General features: G+C 45.3%; 2 protein-coding genes across 12 annotated transcripts in view; one reads left to right on the top strand and one right to left on the bottom strand.

The window, feature by feature from the left end:
- DHX29 (DExH-box helicase 29) overlaps nt 1-6,245 on the bottom strand; it is a 34,595-nt gene extending 28,350 nt beyond the window's left edge. For 2 of the 3 annotated variants that reach the window (XM_036308517.1, XM_036308518.1), the window contains exons 1-4: nt 5,943-6,245; nt 3,698-3,771; nt 2,460-2,573; nt 932-1,061 (exon numbers count right to left, since the gene is read on the bottom strand). In XM_036308517.1, the coding sequence (XP_036164410.1) occupies nt 932-1,061; nt 2,460-2,573; nt 3,698-3,771; nt 5,943-6,117 (493 nt within the window). In that variant the 5' untranslated portion in view covers nt 6,118-6,245. Of the gene's footprint in view, nt 1-931; nt 1,062-2,459; nt 2,574-3,697; nt 3,772-5,942 lie in introns of those variants that run through there. The other variant, XM_036308519.1, reaches the window with a different exon arrangement.
- Nucleotides 6,246-6,353: 108 nt separating this feature from the next.
- The window catches only part of MTREX (Mtr4 exosome RNA helicase), a 58,112-nt gene continuing 43,234 nt past the window's right edge, over nt 6,354-21,231 (top strand). For 6 of the 9 annotated variants that reach the window (XR_004967454.1, XM_036308528.1, XM_036308525.1 and 3 more), the window contains exons 1-10: nt 6,354-6,720; nt 9,682-9,819; nt 11,430-11,496; nt 12,422-12,484; nt 13,224-13,336; nt 14,397-14,571; nt 16,616-16,706; nt 18,054-18,178; nt 19,144-19,242; nt 19,684-19,786. Coding sequence is in view for 8 of the 9 variants with exons in the window: in XM_036308528.1 (XP_036164421.1) it covers nt 6,593-6,720; nt 9,682-9,819; nt 11,430-11,496; nt 12,422-12,484; nt 13,224-13,336; nt 14,397-14,571; nt 16,616-16,706; nt 18,054-18,178; nt 19,144-19,242; nt 19,684-19,786 (1,102 nt within the window). In the remaining variant the exon portion in view is untranslated. Of the gene's footprint in view, nt 6,721-8,776; nt 8,983-9,097; nt 9,497-9,681; nt 9,820-11,429; nt 11,497-12,421; nt 12,485-13,223; nt 13,337-14,396; nt 14,572-16,615; nt 16,707-18,053; nt 18,179-19,143; nt 19,243-19,683; nt 19,787-21,231 lie in introns of those variants that run through there. The other 3 variants (XM_036308529.1, XM_036308524.1, XM_036308526.1) reach the window with 3 other exon arrangements.

The raw sequence follows: 21,231 nt of genomic DNA, 5'->3' as shown, positions 1-21,231 counted from the left end.
CTCACCCCTAACTACCTCTGCCTGCCTGCCTGATTGCCCCTAACTGCTCCCCTACTGGCCTGATTGCCTCTAACCGCTCCCCTATTGGCCTGATCGCCCCTAACTGCTCCCCCACTGGCCTGATCGCCCCTAACCACCTCTGCCTCGCCCCGCACCTTGGACCTAGGCTTCCCTCCCTCTGGCCGGCCGCTGGCACCCAAGACCCGGGCTGGCTGCAGTCACAGGGGACCATGGGTGGGAGGCTTCGCCCGGGCCACAGCTGCAGGTGCCTAGGACTGTGAAGTGGGCAGCTTGTCCCTCTCCTGGGCCACAGCCTGGCTGGTCCCCATTCCTCTCTCACAAGCTCATTTGTGTCTGGCTGGTCCCCATTCCTGTCTCCCCAGTGTTGAGTGTCTGAGCCGTGATGGCATGATGGTGTGAGGGCGTGACGACCATTTGTGTATTAGCTCTTTATTATATAGGATCTTATAATTTTCACCCCTTGGTTGCTTGTTGTAGCACACAGCAGTATCCTTCATGAGTCATACAAGTAATGTGCACTCCAGGTTCTCCCCAAAGGGTAAACCTTGACCCTTTCCTTAACCAAATATTACTTATCCAAGGCCAGATGGCCCTAATTTATAAACCAAAGCCAGGAGACCCAAAACCCAATAGGTCACAGACAGGCACACTTGGAGAATTTGTTGTATTAAGTGCATTGTAGCATGACTATCAACAATACACACAAAAATAATTTCTTCCTGCACAGACTACACCTCTAAGGAGAATATATCAAAAAGAATAAAAAAGAGTAAGACCATTTAAAAAATAAGTAATTATAACACAGTGAAAAACTTCTGATACAAGCCAAAAGCTTGATGCAACTATCAGGCATACTGAAAGTACTTCCAAGGCTTTAGAAACAGGAAGAGTCTTATGACTGTCTGCTTACCATCGGGAAGGTTTAAGCAGAGCCAGTCCAGGGCCGAGTGCAGATCCCCCCCGTGTAACAGGGTGTTGGTCATGGCATCCTCAATGTCCTTTGTCTTAAAGGAAAATGCTTGCAGAGCCATGTACAAGTCCTACAAAAGGGAATGCAAAACTGTCACCGTGGCAATTTTCTTTCATTACTAATTTTATTTTCCTGTTCATTTTTATTTTTTTAAAATGTGTTCTATTGATTTTTAGAGAAAGAGGAAGGGAGAGATAGAAATGGTGAGACCAAGCCCACAGCCCGGGCATGTGCCCTCACAGGATATCGAACCAGCAACTTCTTGGTTCCTGAGCTGATGCTCAACACTGGAGCCACACCTGCCGGCTCCGCATTCATTTTAACCTCAATCTCTGACACAATTGTAATTTCAAACACTTTTTCTGTTCTTTTCAACGGTAAGAATGAAATGTGCTCGCTGTATGGAGAATTTGAGAACTATAAGTTTTAAAAGGGCTGGAGAAATTGCTGTTAGTCTCATTTTCTACAGACCAGAGGCCCGGTGCCTAAAATTCATGCACTGGAGGGCGGGGAGGGGGGTCCCCTCAACCTGACCTGCGCCCTCTCACAGTCCGGGACCCCTCGTTCTTTATTGCCCGCCTGCTCCCTGCACCTTAGCGCTGCTGGGGAGGTGGGAGAAGCTCCCACCACTGCTGCTGTACTCACCAGCCATGAGCCTGGCTTCTGGCTGAGCGGTGCTCCCCGTGGGAGCGCACTGACCACCAGGGGGCAGCTCCTACATTGAGCATCTGCCCCTGTGGTCAGTGTGCAGCATAGCAACGGGTGTCCTGCCATTTGGTCAATTTGCATATTAGACTTTTATTACATAGGATACGTTTTGCAATATGTTTCCTTTCAGTCATGTTTCTATTATTTTGTAAAAACAAATTTCACTTAACATTATAACATAAGCATCATCTTCCCCCGTCAGCAGAAACTCTTCACCACTTTTAATTACACAACATTCCACTGGGAAGACGTGCCCTAATCTGATTATACGCCTTCCCATCGGTGATCAGTTAGGGTGCTCTCGTTCTCCCGAGGCCGTGCGCCGGTGAACATGTTCACACGTGAAGGAAAGCATCATGTCCTTCGAGAGCATAACCTTCACAGCTGGACAGACCGGGGTTCCCACCCAGATGCTGTTTGCCTGCTACTTACTAATTCACCGCAGGCCCTAACTTGTGCCAGCGTTCCACGCTCCACTTCTTCACTGGAAAGTGGGCAACAGATCTTCTGGGGTTGCAGAAAGTGTAAGGAAAGTGCCCACAGGATGTAATACATAACTCTGAGAGGTTTGGTTCTCATATCATCATTTTAATGTGCACATCTGTGTCTCACACCATTCTTTCCCTGCTCTTGGAGGTAGAAATGATGTATATGAAATCTCCATGGAAATGGAAAAAGTAATTTTACCTCGTATGTGATGCTGTCTTAAAATGCTTCACTAAAAATAAGGAACTTAAAAAAAGTTTGCCTGTAAAAATACCTGTAATTTTTTGGCAGTAAGTCTTCCAGAAATCACTCCCTTGCCATTATTTTGCTTTTTATGCTCATTGATCACTCCAATAATTCTTTGTTCTAGTTTGTTATTAATCACCACCTGTTGATGCCAAGAGATCATATTAATTAGGAGCTAAATTATGAAATCACATTTAGTAACTAAATAATTTGAAGCATATCACAGTTTTCTATATTCCTGCCAATCAAGGCCAAACTTCCAGCTAAAATCAGATATAGTGATTATTATATTTCAGACTACCATTCACCAGACAACATTCCTGTCATACATTGAAGAAAAAATGGGATATGCAAAAAGCAATACTGTCCTTGGACCCCCCCGGGACTCTATTCCTCAGATTCCGCACCGTCTTCAACACGCTGAATCAGCATCCTTGGTTGGAGCCCAGGACTCTGCCTTAACGCAAACCAGCCCAAACACGGCCTGAAGGAATAGAGGCCACACTAAAAAGGGGGGGAGGCACAGCCGTAAAAGTCAAATCTGTATAATGATAAGTTGTTTACAAATTCTTTTGGCTGCTGGAGTTTGATTCCTATGTTTTCCTTTTAGCCATTAAATCCTTTGTTGCGTCCATATTTTTAACCTAAGAATGCACACGCATCTACCTACAAAAATCCCCCCTCTTTATGACATCTTTACTGAATGCCTACTGCGACTTAAGCACAAAACTATGCTTCAGGAATCTAGAATAGCACAGGAAACATACATAAAGAGAAGCTGTGACCCAGCACGGCAATCATTAGAAAAGACATGTGGAGTGCTGATAAAACCACCAAGGAAGTCAACCTGGTGCCTTAGAAAGGGCTTCACCAAGGTCACAGACGTGACAAATGCATTTTAGGCAGAGCCCACGGCAAAAGCCTGCAGTTAAAAACCACGTGGGATTTGGGGGAACGTGAGATGGGAACTCATGTCTGCAGTGAAGAGGAGGGAGAAGGTACACTGAGCCAGGTTGGAAAGGATATGCTATGCTTAGGAGTTTGCACTCATCCACCCTTGTTTAATTTTTTACTGGCTTTCAACACACGTGTATGATTTACTTTATTTAGTATAGATAGCAGCTAGTGTACTACTTATAAAAATGTAAAATATCCATCTTTTCCTCCTATTTAAGAATATATATATGGGATTATATATATATATTATATATTATATATATTATATTATATATGGGATTTGAAGTAACTCAAAACCTTGGTACTTACTTTCAAAATAGATTTATCCAAATTTGCAGGACCACCAGAATCATTTGCAGAATTAAAACTATAAATTTTCGGACCTGTATATAACAGAGAATAAACAGTCAAGGCAATTTAATGATTAATATTCATTACACTATTTTCCCTATAAAGGTTGCTAAATATTATTTGATTTTAGCTTTTTCTCTTCTTCACCAAATAATTTAATCTAGAAATGAACAATATTCCCTCGAAGTTTTCAAAAACATTTTGCCAATTAGCATTTCCTAGGTTAATCACTTTCCCATAAAGTAAGAATCCTGCAAGTGTTTTAGATTAAATCTATCTTTATCTTGTTATTTAAAAAATTAGACGCTTTTGTGCCTGGAACTTAGCTGAAGTAAGGCCTGTCAGAGGACATTCGAGTCCTGGCAGAGAAGATGGGTGTGATTCAAACAACAATGACACATGGAAGATGGGTGGGTACAGGAAGAATTCAAAAAGGACTGGACCTCTGGGGTGGGCATAGAGGATTCTGTAGACAGCGTAGGGATAGATGGCATTCCGTTTAGAGAAAACGGCAAGAATAAACACAGGGAGCAGAAAGCCTACAGCTGGACACAGCAATTCGTAGAAACGCGGGCGGGCCCTGGAGGACGGCCCAATGGTCCGGACTTTACCACGTCCCTGAGGGTGCTATGCGGGAGAGGAATGCCACGGTCCAAGCAGCGTTTCTGAGATCACTCTGCCGCTTGCCTCGGGACAGGCGGGGAGGAAAGAGGAGAGCCAGACCGCCGGCTCCGCGAGAAGGCTCGGCTGGGCTGCAGGAGCTCAGGAGTGCCTGGACTGAGGGTGAAGCGTGCCAAGGGACAGGGACAGGGACAGGGACAGGGACAGGCATGGTGGGAGATACGCCCGTGGAGACGGCGGGGCCTGGCAGCAGACGGCATGAGGCGGCCAGGAAGGCATCGCCTGTCACTCCCGACGCCGACTAAAGGCGCATGGGAGTCGGAGGAGCGGGCCTGCAGGTCTGAGGAGCCTGCAGGGCAGGGCCACACGGTGCCAGTCCATGCAGACACGGCCGACCTGAGCTTGGAGAGAGGAGTGGACGCGAGCCTAGGAGTCACCTACAGAGGAGCAGGCAGACAGGCTGGAAGGAGATGCCCTCCCAGCGGGAGGTGGACAGGACTACACGTCAGCCCGGGCGGACGGAGGGGCAGGCACAGCCACCGCTTTGCATTAAAAGCTACAACGCGCGGCGGGGCCAGGAATTACCGCCCGCCCTCCAGGGGGGTCAGCGCCCGCCTGCCCCTGCGGTCCCTCCGGTCCCTCCTTCTCGGCCACGCTGACCGGCGAGCTCCTAAGGCCCCGCTCGTCCCTCGCTCGGGGTCTCTGGGACCGGGGACCGTGTCCTTGCCGCCGCCAGGAACCCCGCGCCGGCCACGCTGCAGAGTCCGCACCTGGACATCCTCCCGTCCCAGCCTCGGGTCCCTTTCCCACCAGCCATCGCCCCTGCCCTCTGCGGGGCCATTCCGTTACCGCGCGAAGGTCTGTCCCTTCGCTTTGCTTTTTAAAAAAATATGTTTCTATTGACTTTTAGAGAGAGGAAGGGAGAGGGATAGAGAGAGAGAGCATCGTAGATGGTCTGCCCCCCCACCCCCCCCGCACGCCCTCTGCTGGGGATCGGGCCTGCAACCGGGCACCAGGCAATCCAACCAGGCACCGGGCAACCCCACCGGGCACCGGGCAACCCGACCCGCGACCTCAACCCCCGAGCCACGGGGCCCGGCCCCTCCGCCATCTCCAGGGCACATCAGCTCTGCAGCCGGGGTCCTGTGACTCCCCATCGCGCTGGCCAGCTCCCTGAGCGCACCCCCTCCCTCACGGCGGGAAGAAAGGCGGCAGGTAGGGGTCCGGTAACGATGCGTGGACACCGGGGCCGGCCATCCGCACGCCCCGCGGAAGACGGAGTCCAGCCCGCGGGCCTTTTCCCCGCCGGCGTGTCAGCGGCACCCGGTCCTCACTAAGCCTCGCTTTCCCGGGACACGTGGCGACGCTGCGCGTGGCTGGACTCGCCGGGAGCAGCCGGTGGAAGGACGAGGCCCCGGGGCCGGTGCGGAGGCGGGCTGATGCCACGGCCGTGCTGTTCCGGGGAGGAGAGCACGGGGTGGACGGCGGCCATCGGGGCTCGGGGCGCGGACGGCTCAGGCCGACCTAACAGGGCTGTGGGACCGGGGTCTGCGCGGGCGCCCGCGCCGCCGGCCGCTCGTACCTGGCCTGACGCGGGGCTCCCGGGGACCGGCGGCGGCGGGCGGCCGGGCCACCGGCTTCTGGGTCTGGGCCTCGGCGGCGGCGCCGGCCTCGGCGGCCTTAGCTCTCGAGGCGGACACGGCGGCCCGCACCGCCGCGGCGCCCGGCGCCTTGTGCTTCTTGTTCTTGCCGCCCATGTTGCAACGCCGGCGGCAGACGGCTCCCGGTGTAGGCCCGGCGCCCTCGGCACAGTTCCCGAGCCTCTTCACAGCGCCCGGGCCCCGCGCGGCCAGCGGGCGTCCGCCATCCGGGCGTCTCACGGGCGCCGCCTCGCGATTGGTCCGGCGCACGGAGGCCCCGCCTCCTCGTCCCGCCCCGCCCCTTCGTCCCCGCAGCGTGACAAGCTCACTGCTGCCACCGCGCTACCCACCCGCTAGTGGTCAGAAAGGGAGAGAAGATCCCAAAGGTTGAGAAGGAAGGAAAAGGAAAGAAAGTTCCTAAGGGCAGGAAAGGAAGGGGAAGTCGGAGAGAGAAAAGAGAGAGGTTTCGCGGTGGCTGTTCGACTCGACCACTTTTGTCTCCCGCGGGCCACCGTCGAGGCCTCCAAGCGTCACGGCCGGCGTGGGCGCGAAGCATTGTGGGTAGCAGCGGATCGGACTGCATCTCCGGAAGATGGCGGACGCCTTCGGGGATGAGCTCTTCAGCGTGTTCGAGGACGACTCCACCGCTGCGCCTGGAAGCAGGAAGGACAAGGACAAGGGGAAATGGAAGGGGCCTCCGGGGCCGGCGGAGAAGGCCGGGTAGGCGACGGGGCCAGCGTGCTTTTTCCTCTCTCCGCGCTGAGAGAGGAAACGCGAGACCCTTAAGCGGCCCGAGGACGCGGGGGGGTCCATTGAGTGGCCTCGGGAGGTGGGGGGTTCGAGGACGGTGTTGAAGAGGGAGGAGCATGCGGTCCGGAGCGGGGTCCCGGGGTCCCCGGGGCGCGCAGGCGCGTGGGCTCCGGCGGCTCTAGGCCGCGCGTGGCTGCCTCTCCCGGTGTCTGCGCCGCGGGGGGCGCGCGCGGGCGGGCGGGCGGGCGGGCGAGGTCCGGTCTCGGGCTGAGCAGCACCGGAACCGCGCCTGGCGGGAGTAAAGGGTCACGAAGCGTGGAAAACCCGACGTGGGTGGCCTGGCAGGGGGAAGGGACGGCAGCCGCGGGAAAGGGGACAGGAATGGGCCGTTTCCCAGCTCAGAGGCGGAGGTGCCGGCCCACCCCCGGGGCTGGTCACTGTCGTGGTTCAGTGACCGTCGGCGTAGTTAGAGCGCCTGACAGCGCAGATCTTCAAAGGTTGGCCGCCGTTGGGTTTGCTAAGGAAATCCTAAGGAAAGTGCCGGTACCGCCCGGGTGTGTCCGCTGGCGGCACGATAGCCAGCGGGGTCGTGTCCTGTGGAACCAGGGAGCGGGAGCATGGAGCCATGGGGTGTCCCTCGGCCGCTTCGTCCGCGTCGGATTGAGGACCTGGTGCCGCGGGGGCGGGGAGCACCGTCACCAGCCATCCGCGGAGTCAGCCATCCGCAGTAGAAACAGCCTTCTCTCCCGCCGGAGGGAGCGGGAGGGCTGGGGGGCTTTGCAGGGCACATGAGAACGGAGGACAGCCCCCCCAACAATGATAATTCATAGCTGCTGTAGAGTGGGGGGCTTTGCAGGGAACATGAGAACGGAGGACAGCCCCCCCAACAATGATAATTCATAGCTGCTGTAGAGTGGGGGGCTTTGCAGGGAACATGAGAACGGAGGACAGCCCCCCCCAACAATGATAATTCATAGCTGCTGTAGAGTGAGCGGGCCGCTGTGTTCACGACCAGCTCTTCCAGATAGGTCTTGCCTTGTAGGTGTTTTTAGGAAAGAATCCAACTTTCCCGATTCCAAGTATTATATGTAACCAACACATGTAGCGTGATTTCCATCTGATTTGTGTAACACAGGAGGGCAAGTCATGGAACTTAAGGGGGAATTATGTGTTTAACCAAGTGGGTAGTGTTTGTTTTTTACTTTAAAAAATGTATTTTCATTGATTTGAGAGAGAGAGAGAGAGAGAGAGAGAGAGAAACATCAATGATGAGAGAGAATCATCGATCGGCTGCCTCCTGCACATTCCCTACCGGGGATTGAGCCCACAACCTGGGCATGTGCCCTGACGGGGAATCACAAACCCAGGACCTTCCGTCCGCAGGCGGACACTCTATCCACTGAGCCAAGCCGGCTAGGGCTGTGGGTGGTTTTAAAATATAACTTTATGAGAATTGTCCAGAGAGGGAATAGTATGAAAGACTCCACAGACCCTTAGATCAGCTTCAGCAAGATCAAGTCGTTGTCACCCTCTTCTCACACCCTTTTGTAAATCAGGTGCTCCTCATCATGTTATTTCTCCTAAATATTTCAGTATGCATCTCTTTACTGATAATGATTTTCTTTTCTGACATAACCATCATACCATTATTACACCCAACAACCTTTCAGTAATTCCTTAATGTCTAGAGTAAAATTTTCAGTTATCGCAAAGGTTGTTTTTTTGTGTGTGTATTTTTTTGGTTGGTTTATTTGAATCAAAATCCAAAGTCCATGCACTATTTAGGTCAGGAGTCCTCAAACTTTTTAAACAGGGGGCCAGTTCACTGTCCCTCAGACCGTTGGAGGGCCGGACTATAGTTTAAAAAAAACTATGAACAAATTCCTATGCACACAGGGGCGGAAAACACCTGGCGGGCCGGGTAACTGTTTTCGGCGGGCCGCAGTTTGAGGACCCCGGATTTAGGTTGTTGGACCCCTTAAGACTTACTCTACAGCAGTCTCCTCATCTCTCCCTGCGCCATCAGCATGTGGTGGAGGACTGGTACGAGGAGAAACCGGTTTCTGTCCTGTCGTTCCCCGCGGGCTGCGTTTGCTTCCCTGTCCTGCCGTCTAACGTTCTGAGGAATCACGGAACTGTCCTGTCCAGAGTCACGCTGCCTGATACAATAAGCACCGCCCAGCAGTAGCTCTTGAGCACTGAGAAAGTCGCCTGTCAGGCTTGAAATGTGCTGTGAGTGTGACACACAGGGATTTTGAAGACCTAAGAAAATGTAAAATACCTCAATATTTTTTTCTCTGGAGAGTATATTGAAATGACAATACTTTGAATATATATTAGGCTAAAGGAAATAAAGTTGGTTTCTTTTAAAGTCTTTTAATATAGTTACTAGAAATTTAGAATTACAAGTGTAACTTGGATTATGCGTGTACTATAATAAGAATTACACTCAGGTTCAATTGTTTTAAATAAGAATTCTTAGTGGTGCTGTGTGCTTGGTTCCTATTGCATTGCATGATGTTCAAGCTTCTGGGTTGTGTCAGCCTGACCGCCCATCGACCTCTCATAATGACTTCAGCATCGGTGACAATTGCCTAACTCCGTTATTTCACTAGTAGTTAAAAATGGTGTTTTTTCTTTTTATCATTTTTTTCCTGCATTTATTACCTGGAATCCATCTATTAGAAAGAGATTCCCACATTCCCTCCTCACCTGTTTGCTTTGGAATACAGTTCACAGGAGAAAGGTAGGGTAAATGCTTGATTCTTTCTCTAATCAGTTTTAAGAGAAATCAGTTGTGTCCCGAGGAGCTTCGATGTTGACCAGTGTAGGCATCTAGTTATGTGTTTGGTTTCCTGATAAATCAATGGATTTTACCAAGTCACTCTTAACCAATGCTGCAGAATTCATTTTAAACCGTTTACTTCTCAGGAAACGTTCTGATGGGAATTTACAATCCGAGTCAACCAGTGTTGGAAAAGCCAAGAGAAATGTGGATTTTGAAGGCACAGATGAACCCATTTTTGGAAAGAAGCCCAGGGTAGAAGAGTCAATAACTGAAGACTTAAGGTAGTGTTTCCATTGTCGTAAATGTTAGTAACTCGTAAGTTGGTAGTTGCATGAAGTTTTGAAAACTGCTTCCATGTTGATGAAAATGCATGCTGAGATAGAGAAATGAAGACATTCTTTTTGTAATTATAAAAGCATGGAAATAGAGAACATTTAACTAAGTTTGGGGAAATGGAGTCAGTATAGAAAAGATGTTTTAATACTTTAGAATGCAATTTTGAGAAAGAATGTTGAAGCCTGGTTTTTAAAAAAAGAAGAAATGACATACTTCCTTCATTCATTAATGTCCCAAGAAGAGTGGAATAAAAAGGAATAAAACCTACGCAAGAGAAGGAGTAGTGAGCAGGGACATTAGGAGGAGTTAGGTTTTCACTCTTGCGTGGAGCAGGAGAGTGGCTGTGAAGCAAGACTCCTCTCACCCAGGGAGACCCGGGGATGTCTGTGGCTGCAGTCGCTGCTATTGCTCTGATACTGAAAGTTGGAACTTTCTAGAAGTTGATGCCAATTTCTTAAGTAATCCACTTATTCCCCTGTGATGATCTTCATGGCTTTGCGTCTCTCCTTGTATGTCATATTCTAGCTTGGCACTACCATGAAGAACTTACGATTTTTTTTTTAACCAGTTGGCTGGTAGTGTAGTTAGCAACAGTAGCTACTGTATATGGTGGTAGATGTGTCACTGAAAATATTTAATGTACACTCTTTGCTCAAGCTAGTGGAATAGGTTAAAAAAATATAATTGGCAATTTAAAAAATCATTGTTGCTTATTGAAGTAACCCTAGGGTTTTATCCAAAGCATGATTGTTGATTTAAAGTAAAAATCAGAAGTACAGTCACTAAGAGATTAATGAATTCTAGCCCATCTATTTTCCATATGTGTAGTTTAGGATTTTGGTGAGAATAAGGAGCACTTCTGTAACGTGCAGCAGCATCTGGGTTAGACTAGTTTATTTTGTACTTGCTGTCATGTGATGGTTTTTATAACCAGCTTTATGTCGGAAGTAGTGACTGCTTTGTAGAGGTATTTTTTATTCAACATAGTTACTGGAACTAAGTCGTAATTCTTTGAATAATCCACTTGGAGACTGTTCTGTATTTGTTAACTGATTATTTTGAATTCTCAGCATATATTTGAATAATGTGAAAAACTTTGAATATTCAAAATAGCCAAGCCTTTTCCAATTGGGAATACTGTTAATTGGGCATTGTTATTTTCCTTAAGAGTGCCAATGGGAGGCTCACTATCTAATTATAGAAACACAAGAGGCCTGGTGCATGAAACTTGTGCATGGGGGAGGGGGTGTTCCCCCCTTAGCCCAGCCTGCGCCCTCTCGCAGTCCAGCTGCCCTTGGGGGATGTCCGACTGACAGCTTAGTTGGATATCCTTAGCACTGCCGTGGAGGCCAGCTTCAGCTTCTGGCTGAGCAGCACTTCCCCTGTGGGAGCGCACTGACCACTGCGGGCTGCTCCTGCATTGAATGTCTGCCCCCTGGTGGTCAGTGCGTGTCACAGCGACCAGTAGTTACGCCATTCGGTCAATTTGCAAATTAGCCTTTTATTATTTAGGATCATTTATTCTAAGGTAACTTGAACTTTTTTTTTTTTTAAGCTTGGCTGACTTGATGCCCAGGGTGAAGGTGCAGTCAGTTGAAACTGTTGAAGGGTGTACACATGAGGTAAGTGCAGTGTCCATCAGTAGGTTGGTGTGATAAATGGGATTTTGCCTGGGACTGTCTCGTGTGATGGTCAGCAAGCAGTTTGGCCTTGAAGGCTTTGGAAACAGTAAGGAGTTTCTGTGGAGTGGACAGTCTAGTGGAAGGACCTGGGGCCTTGTAGCCAAGCCTGAGCTCAGATCCTTGTACAGCACATTTTCAAACTATGTACAGTCTGATAAATTTCTTATTTATCTTTGTCATTGGTTTTTTAATTCATAAACTTGGAATAATGGAATTTATCTCACGGGGTGACTGTGGGATTCTATCAGAAAATTAGGAAAGGCACCCAGCACAGAGCAGGTGGTCGGTACACGTTCACTCCATTCTCCTGAGGTCAAGTAGCAGTGCCACTGCAGGTCACAGGCTCTTCCTGTCTTGCTCTGTGGCGTGTGTTGCAGTCTCATTGCTCTGCCACAAGGTGGTTTAAGTCTTGGGAATTTAGATATAATTGTGAACTGCTCTCCAGATCTTAATCTTCACTGGAGGGAAATTTTCTGTTCCAGGAAATAGAAAGCATCATTTTATTCCACATAGTTTTCTTTCATACAGTGACATCCCTTTTTATGTCCATTCAGCTTTTTTGAACATTCATTAATGTCAGGCAATGCATAAGAAAGGTCCTAGACCTGAAAAACATAGCTTCTTCAGGGAGACAGACTTAGAAGCTCCTGGTTACATTGTCATTAGGTTAAACACTGGCAGAGGTTTTTGAGTGTTGTAGCGTTAGCATTTTGACTTGTTCTTAAAGGCAGTGACTTAGTTTCAGTGTCCAGGACTGTCAAACACTAGTTCATCACCTTTATTTTTCAAACCATCATTGGTCATGGAGTGCTAAGTGCATCAATTCTTAAATAGTAAGTTGATGATTTATCTATTTCTACATCAGGTTGCACTTCCTGCAGATGAAGATTATATACCACTTAAACCACGAGTTGGAAAAGCTGCAAAGGTCTGTACTTTGGGCAATACAGTTTTTAAAGTTTTGTGACTCTCTTTTTCCTAAAATATCTTGGAGATAAATTCTTCCAAGTGAGATTTTTATGCACTATAGTGTATATATACTAAGAATCAGCTACCTGAAATTAAATGCAGTGAGAACTGAATCAGTAAAAATCATGCTGAGAGCCAAGCATCATGTGATGACATTTTAAAAAATTAATGGTTCTCAACCTTTTTAAAGAATCTCATGCAAATGACCAATCTTTCTCCAGAAAACAATGCACGTGTGCAATGAGCTTTGCCTATAGTTTTAGAAGTTTAACAGCTTCTAGTAAAACCTCTGCTGAGAGTGCTAGTGAGAAACTTCACTGTCCAGGGCCCCGTTTCCATCTGTGAAAGAAAAGAAAACGTAGTTAGGGTTGTTGTGAGTGTTAGTAATAATGCATGGAAATATGTTGCAAAATGCCTAACACAAAGCATGTCCTTGATAAAAGTAATGTTTAGTATATTTCAAGTAATGTAGCGTACATGTAAGCACATGACCATATTTGGAAGATGGCACAGCAGAATTAACTTCTATGCTGTCTAAAAATTTTTTTACTCTTCCTCTAGTGGGTGGTATATATCCTAAATACATAGAATCATAAAGAAATCTTCTAGAATGCTACTGAGGATAATGTCTCTTGATTTTAAGTCTGCTCTGTGGCTAGAATTTTCATATGGATGTTAATCTGTTTGTATTTTTATAGGAATACCCGTTCATTCTTGACGCTTTTCAGAGAGAAGCCATCCAGTGTGTTGACAATAATCAGTCTGTTTTAGTGTCTGCACATACGTCAGCCGGAAAAACTGTTTGCGCCGAGTGAGTAGCTTTCTTTATGTGACGTTTAGGTCTGTTGATACGTGTGGGTGCTTCTGTGTTGGTACGTAGACATTTCACAGGTGTTGGTCTTGTTGGATAGCCCTTCATCACTATGTAATGCTCTTTAAGCTCTTACTGCAGTCTGTGTTTAACTGTAGTTAGTCTGACTTACTAGTAAGTACTGCTCCCCATGATTTTCAACCCAGGACTGACTTGGTAACTCTTACCTGTGGGGAAACACTATATGTGGATTAACTTACCTGTGAAACTCCAAAGAAGAAACAGCATTTTCCAGTGTTTTCTAATTGTTCATACTCTATATGTATAAACCGACAAGCAGAGGCTCTGAACTTCTGGAGGCCCACTTATAGGACCAAAGGCTATTTTGCTTACAAGAAATAGGGTAACCATGAATAATCCATTGGTATTAGTAATTAAGTTACATTCATTCCAACACCAGAGGTAAAATTCTTTTTGTTTTAGATCACTACAATTTAGGTTTATCATAATAGTAACTAGAGGCCCGCTGCACAAATTTGTGCACAATGAAAGGAAATTAATTGGAAGAAATATCTTAGAGGCCAGGGAGGGACCACAGGAGGTTGGCTGGCCTGGGAGGAACTGTGAGAGGGCTCCAGGGGGTGTCCGGCCCGTCTCACCCAGTTCCAATCTATGGACCCCAGCAGCAAGCTAACCTACCGGTCAGAGCTTCTGCCTCCTGGTGGTCAGTGCGCATCATAGCAACTTGTCTAATGAACGGTCGGACATGTAGCATATTAGGCTTTTATTATATAGGATTATTACTATAACAGTTTGTTGATAGCAAATAAAAAAAGATATTAATGTTTTGGAAAGTCAATTTAGGATAAATTATCAAAAACAGACAATTTATATGCTAATAGAATTTTTTAAATCATATTTTTTTGGTATTTTTTTATCATTTTTCCTTTTCAATTACAGTTGACATACATTATTATATTAGTTTCAGATGCACATAGTCATATACTTTAAAGAAAAGGCTTTGTAAATACTTTGTTCTTGTTTGCTTCCCCATTTTTAGGTATGCCATCGCATTGGCCTTAAGGGAAAAACAGCGTGTGATATTTACCAGCCCGATTAAGGCTCTGAGTAACCAGAAGTACCGTGAAATGTATGAAGAATTTCAAGATGTGGGTCTGATGACGGGAGATGTTACTATTAATCCTACAGCATCTTGTCTTGTTATGACCACAGAGGTAATTTATATGGTGCCCCATCTAATTTTTCATTTTTAATTTAATTAAAGTACCCAATTAGAACATCTAATATTTTATCATTTGCCCTATAGAAGTAAAGTTTAATACTTTCTGAATAGATTTACTTGAAAGGGATAACTTTTATCTTAAAATGTTCTGATTGTATTAATATAGTTAAAAATTATCAATATTTATGACTTGTCATATAAGCTAGCTATAACTTTTTTCTCCACCAGGTGTTTTTAAAGGCTATTGTCAATGACAAAAATATTGATGGTGCTTTGTTTACATAGTTTCCAATATTTGAATACATAGTTTTATATTAGATCTTCCTTCCATGTAATTTTTTCCTTCTGTTTCTGAATGTTGACACAAATAGGTAAATAACTGACTTTTTAAAAAGATGCCCAAATATGTTTAGTTTCTCCCATAATCACAGTTAAGTTTTGCATATACACACACAACTTCTTACGTTTTGGACATAATTAGCTCTCTAAGTACTTTTATACATAAATTATATTCTTGTGCCCACAAGGGACAATAGAGCAGAAATTAGCTTCTAGTCTGCAGAGTCAGCCAGAAGCATTGCTCACTTTTCATTTTGGTGCCCAAAGTAGATCTTATTTCCCACTCTCAAAACGTTCTGCCATTTGTGGATTTTTTTTAAACTCAAAACTCAGGATAATTGTTCCTAGAAAGTATCCATATTGTGAGATGAGGCAGAAAAAAATGGGTAAACAGTATGAGATCTGGTGTGTTGGATAGGTAACTTTCTTTTAAATATATTTCTTTATTGATTTCAGAGAGGAAGGGAGAAGGAGAGAGAGAGAGAAACATCAATGATGAGAGAGAATCATTGATTGGCTGCCTCCTGCACACCCCCTACTGGGGAACGAGCCCACAGCCCAGGCATGTGCCCTTGGCTGGAATCGTACCCGGGACCCTTCAGTCCACAGGCTGACGCTCTATCCACTGAGCCAAGCCAGCTAGGGCTGGATAGGTAACTTTCAGTCGCTCGATCAGAACAGCTAGAGCACTGCACAGCACTGCTGCTCTAAGTCCATGTATTCTTCTAAATTCTGCTCCACTACGAACAACTGTCAGGGCAGGTTCCTTCTCACACCCTGCCCATTGCACTAACTGTTGGGGGCAAGCCCTTCTGCCAGGCGCTGAACCTTCTTGGACGCCTGGTATAGACAGAGAAGCCATGAGAAATTGTGGGTTATGTAAGAATGAGTCTTTATTGTAGAAGCCCATGGCCATAGCAATTAGACAAAACAGCTCTTCACAGCAAAGTTCCATTCAGGCAGCTGTACACCGGCTGGTGAATATGTATCTCCTACATAGTAGCATTAATCTCTGTGCCCACAGCTATTATCTGAGCAGCCGCACGCTGCCTCTAGACCGATCGCTTTACACAGCAACAGTACCTGAGTGCTCCCGTAGAGCTGCAGCCTCGGTAGCCTCTCCAGCCTCTCTGGCCCAGCAGCTCTCCTTTCTCCCCTGCCCAGCACACTGGCTGGTGAATAACATGTGTTATACTCTTTAGACAGAGAAGGCCAGTTGCCAGCAATGACATCAATCATTTGGGCTATAGAAGGGCACGGTGTACCAAGAGATCGCTGTGCCCTTGCAGCTCTTACGATATCTTAGTCTTGAACATTCTTATGAAGATTCCCGTTTTCAGAGTGGCCTTGGCCATTCCGGTGTACTAGCAACAAGCCTTTCGCCCTCTGAGTGGCCTGGACTGTCTGGGGCCTCTAGCATGGTTCCCACACTCTACATAAGGAAGGGGCTTCACATTTGGGATATGGCAAGGTGGAGGTGGTTATAATTCTCTTCATGTATTCTATCTGAGTACTAGATGTTGAAAAGTTATTTATTTTGGTTTTATGAAAAAAGGAATTTACATAATTTATGGAATAGATTTAAAATATGTGTGTGTAACTTCCTAAAATTAGTTTCCATTAAGTAAGAATTTCCAAAATTTCTTTTTAGAAAGAACAGCTTTTTGTTATGCTAAATCTTTTATTTTTTTCTTTAGATTTTGAGAAGTATGCTGTACAGAGGTTCTGAAGTTATGCGCGAGGTTGCTTGGGTCATATTCGATGAAATTCATTACATGAGAGATTCAGGTATACTCTGCTGTGGTGTTGAGATGTGTGTGCCATGTGTTTTCCTTAAGAATGGGATTAAGAATTTTGCTTTGGAAAAGCTTCTGGGTTGGAGAACATGGGGAAAGTAGGGGAGGGAGGGCATGAAAACTCCATGCCCTGTCCCACACACCTTGTCCCGTGTATTCCATCTGGCTATTCATGTGTATCCATTATTGTAAACCGGTAAACCTGAAAAGAAAATTGCTTTGATATTTCATGGGCTAGAGGTCTAGTAAACTAAATTTTTGGACAACATAATGTAATATTTCCAGTGGGATCTCATTTACCTATAGCTTTTTAAATAGTAACTTTTTCTGAGTAAGAAAATGCAAATTCAAATAAAACAAATGAAATTCAATTCAAACTAGCTTGCTTTTCAAATATAGAGCTCTCTAGTTAATGTTAAATTCTAGCCAGAAAATTCTTTCTCGATTTTTTAAATTCTTTTCATTTTTTAAAATAAAATTAAGAAATATGTTTATGGTACAAAATTGGGATTATGAAATAAAAATGATTAAAAGGAAACAATTATAAATATCCCTTGAACTATCACACTACTATATTGGAAAAGGAAGTACAGTTGGAGTTTTGGATGGAACTGAGAGGGTTAATGTTAAACATTTAAAAGTTAAATGTTTAATATGTACACACCTAACACTTGGTTATTAGTTAATCTAAAGCACTGGGTTGACCTGTACTTACATTGAAAATGAAACAATTGAAGAAATCATGTACCCTTTGAACATTTTACCCTTTACAAGTCATAGGCTTACGTTCTAAACAAAGTTGTTTTGGCTTTAAAATCATGAATGCTGTGTTTATTTGTTTATTTTAGGGGGAAACTCTCAAACTGATTTTCCTGGCTTTTTCCGTTTTAATAAAAACTGACTTAGAGTTTGCTGTCCATTATATCTGTCTTTTATCTCTAGAGATCATGGGTCATTTTGATGAAAGATGCCTATGGTGTGGTAATGGTGTTCTTTGAGATTTGTTGCTGTAACTTTCTACAAGCCATTAAATTTTCCTTCCCAAAGTGAGATGGAGATGGTATTTCCTCTGTCATGGGAATCGCGTTAGGCTGTTTGAAAAGGTGCAGCCTGAAGCTGCCCTTCCCAGCTCATTTCAGTGACCCTTGTGTAACGTGGTTTGGCCTGCTCTCTGCTGGATAAATCACGGTGCGCACGGAAGCAGTTGTCAGTAAGGGTCTGGTCAAAAGCATCCTGTGTAGAGTGGCCTGCGTTCTGCTTTTTGAGCTCGGGAGAAGATAGCTTTAGACTCTTGTCAGTAAAGTGACACTGAAATGCAGGGTGTATCTGCTTTTTTCAGAGCGTGGTGTGGTGTGGGAAGAAACTATCATTCTGCTTCCTGATAATGTCCACTATGTCTTTCTCTCGGCGACTATTCCAAATGCCCGGCAGTTTGCTGAATGGATTTGCCATTTACATAAGCAGGTACTTTCTTTTTTTAATGTCCTCAGTATTTAGGATGTTATAAGCCAGCCTGTGTCCTGTCCTTTGTTCTTAATGCCACCCAAATAAAGAAACTGCTCAAATCAAGCAAGCTTATTCAAAACGAACTGACTTAGCTTTTTATAAGTGTGCATTCCTGAGTCCCATCTCGGACCCAGTATGTCAGTCAATGGGAGGAGGGTCTTGGAAGCTCCGCCTTCACAAGCTCCCAGGTTGATCCTTATGATCTGCAGATTTGGAAATACTGGCATTTTGTCGTACAGTGAGCCAGGGGGCACAACTTCCTCCATGACCTTGGTGCCAGGAGAAGGCTGGGCGTGTCCAGAGCATGTGCTGCCTCTCCTGTACACACAGTCAGACTTTTGACTTAGTCCTTTTGCTTTTCTAGTCCAACTAGCAGTGGCATAGGACCTTATAACAGGCATTTGTCCTGTGTCATAAACTTGCTCTTGGTTTAATTCTCCTGCCCTTATTTTTCCTTAAAATCTGTCATTTTGTGGCACTCATGTCGCTTCTGTAGGATAGAAACCCAGGGGTGTTCAGAGGAGCTTCGTCAACCTGCTGCTCTGCTGAGGCTCCCAGGGCTCCCAGGGCGGGGTGGGTGGGCAGAAAGGCCCCAGGACACCTCGGGAGCACTCAGTGTGACCACAGCCTGCTCTCCGGGAACAGGTGTTGGTGATGCTGGCAGCACGGGTCCAGGTGCCGATCCGAGGTCATTGTCGAAGCTGAAACCGGGTATTTGGCCTTGAGTAGGAAATGAGTAAAATTGAACAGATGGTTGTATAATTTTGATCTAATTTTTCCACATTTTCCTCTTGCCTGGTTTTAAAGTGATATTTGTAATTTTGTTTTCTTTTTGACGTGTTCATGTCCCTAAGGTCAGATGCGTGGTGTTATTACTGGAGAACTAGAGTGCTGCGTGTAATTGTGTTCCCTTCTCTCTGCAGCCTTGCCATGTGATTTACACGGACTACCGGCCTACTCCGCTGCAGCACTACATCTTCCCGGCGGGGGGAGACGGCCTGCACCTTGTGGTTGATGAGAACGTAAGGGGCGGCGGGCACTTGGTGCCCGTAATTCTTCTAGAGAAGAATTGTTGGAGACCCTTTTTCCTTAAATCGTTTCACAGTCCGAAGTTATTGTTGGCTTTGTGTGCTCTGTGTGTGTGTGCTCTCAAACATGTTACTTAAGACTTGTGTTTCTCTTGTGCACAGTTGCATCTCCCTCCTTCTCCAGTGTTTAAAATGCTTGGAGAATAGGGACGCTGGACATGTTTCCAGTATCTTACGTTTTGCCTCTCCCAGTTTTAATACCTCTATTACCTTTTATTACCTCTCAGCTCACATTTTGAACTATTCTCATGGCCTTTGTTATAACTATTAATTACTAAGTTATTTTTATTTGAGGAAGCTTTGCTTTGAGTGTGAAAGATGTTTAGATTATGATTGAATGTTAGTGAAGAAACATAGAAAAACATCTGATTCCAGGGTGACTTCCGAGAAGATAACTTCAACACCGCAATGCAAGTTCTCCGCGAGGCAGGGGATCTGGCAAAAGGAGATCAGAAGGGTCGAAAAGGAGGGACAAAAGGTAATTTTGAACTTTGTTTTGAGATAATCTTACCTGTAAGTTGTAGTTTCAAATGACATTTAAAACTTTTTATTGAATGATTTTCCTCAGGAAGCTATGCAGTTCTGATAACATGATGAAAGTGAATGGGTAAAGGTCGGTTTCTTTTTCTACATGTCCTTTATGGAAATGTAATTCACATACTGTACAATTCACCCATTCAATTGTCCAGATTCAGTGGTTATTAGTATAGAGTTATGCAACCATCACAGCATTTTTTTATTGAAATGTAATTCACCTGCCACAATTGTCACCATTTTTAAGTGTTCAGTTCAGTTGGATTTCATTATATTCACAAAGTTATACACTTAAAATGTTCCAGAGCATGTCCATCAGCTCAGAAAGAAACCCCATACCCATTGGCAGCCCTTTCTCATTTCCCCTCAACCTCTTTCCCCTCCCTCATCCTTTGGTAATTTTTTTTCTTGGACGTTTCATATATGTGGTGTTTTGTAGTTGGCTGCTTTCACTTATGTTTTCAAGGTTCATCTATGTTATAGCATGTGTCAGTACTTCATTCCTTTTTATATTCAAGTAACATTCCATTGTTATCCATTGATAAGTTGATGAATACTTGGGTTGTTTCCACTTAAAATTTTTTTTTTTTTTTTAAGAGAGAGGGTGGGAAGGGGAGAGAGAGGAAGAGAGGAAAGGAGGGAGGGAGTGGGGTGGTAGAGAGAGATTGAGATTTGTTTTTCCACTTATTGATGCATTCATTGGTTGCTTCTTGTATATGCCCAGACCGGAGATCAAACTCACAGCCTTGGCATATCAGGATGCTGCTCTAACCAACTGAGCTTCTGGCCAGAGCTATTTCCGCTATTTGGTTTTTGTAAATGATGCTGCTATAATCATGTGTGCTCTTCGTTTTGTATGAACATGTTCTTTTTCGTGTACATCCCTAGGGATGGAATAGCTGAGTCACATGGTAATTGTTTGTTTAACCTGAGTGGCTCTCAGATTATTCTCCAAAGTGGCTGCACCATTTACATCTGAAGGGTATCGGGTTTCCATGTCTTCTACAAACTTGCCGCTCTGCGGGTCTATTGGATTAGAGTCGTCCTAGTGGTATGCGGTGGTATCTGACTCACACTTCCGTTGTAGCCAGTGGTGCTGAGTATGTTTCCATGTGCTCATTGGCCGCATGTATATCTTCTTTGGAGAAATATCTATTCAAATTCTTTACCCATTTTAAAATTATATTGTCCTTTTGTTGTTGAATTGTAAGAATTCTTTATATGTTCTGATACTAGACCCTTAGATCAGATAGATGATTTGCAAATATTTTCTCCCTTTCTTTGGGCAAGGGTTGTCTTTTCACTTTATTGTTGGTGTCTGTAAAGTATAAAAGTATTAATTTTGATGAAATCCACTTATCTGTTATTTTCTTTTGTTGCTTGTACTTT

Source organism: Myotis myotis, unplaced genomic scaffold (genome assembly GCF_014108235.1).
Source record: "Myotis myotis isolate mMyoMyo1 unplaced genomic scaffold, mMyoMyo1.p scaffold_m19_p_5, whole genome shotgun sequence".
Classification (NCBI taxonomy): domain Eukaryota; kingdom Metazoa; phylum Chordata; class Mammalia; order Chiroptera; family Vespertilionidae; genus Myotis; species Myotis myotis.
The sequence above is the reverse complement of the archived record's forward strand: the minus strand, read 5'-3'. Positions and strand labels throughout refer to the sequence as shown.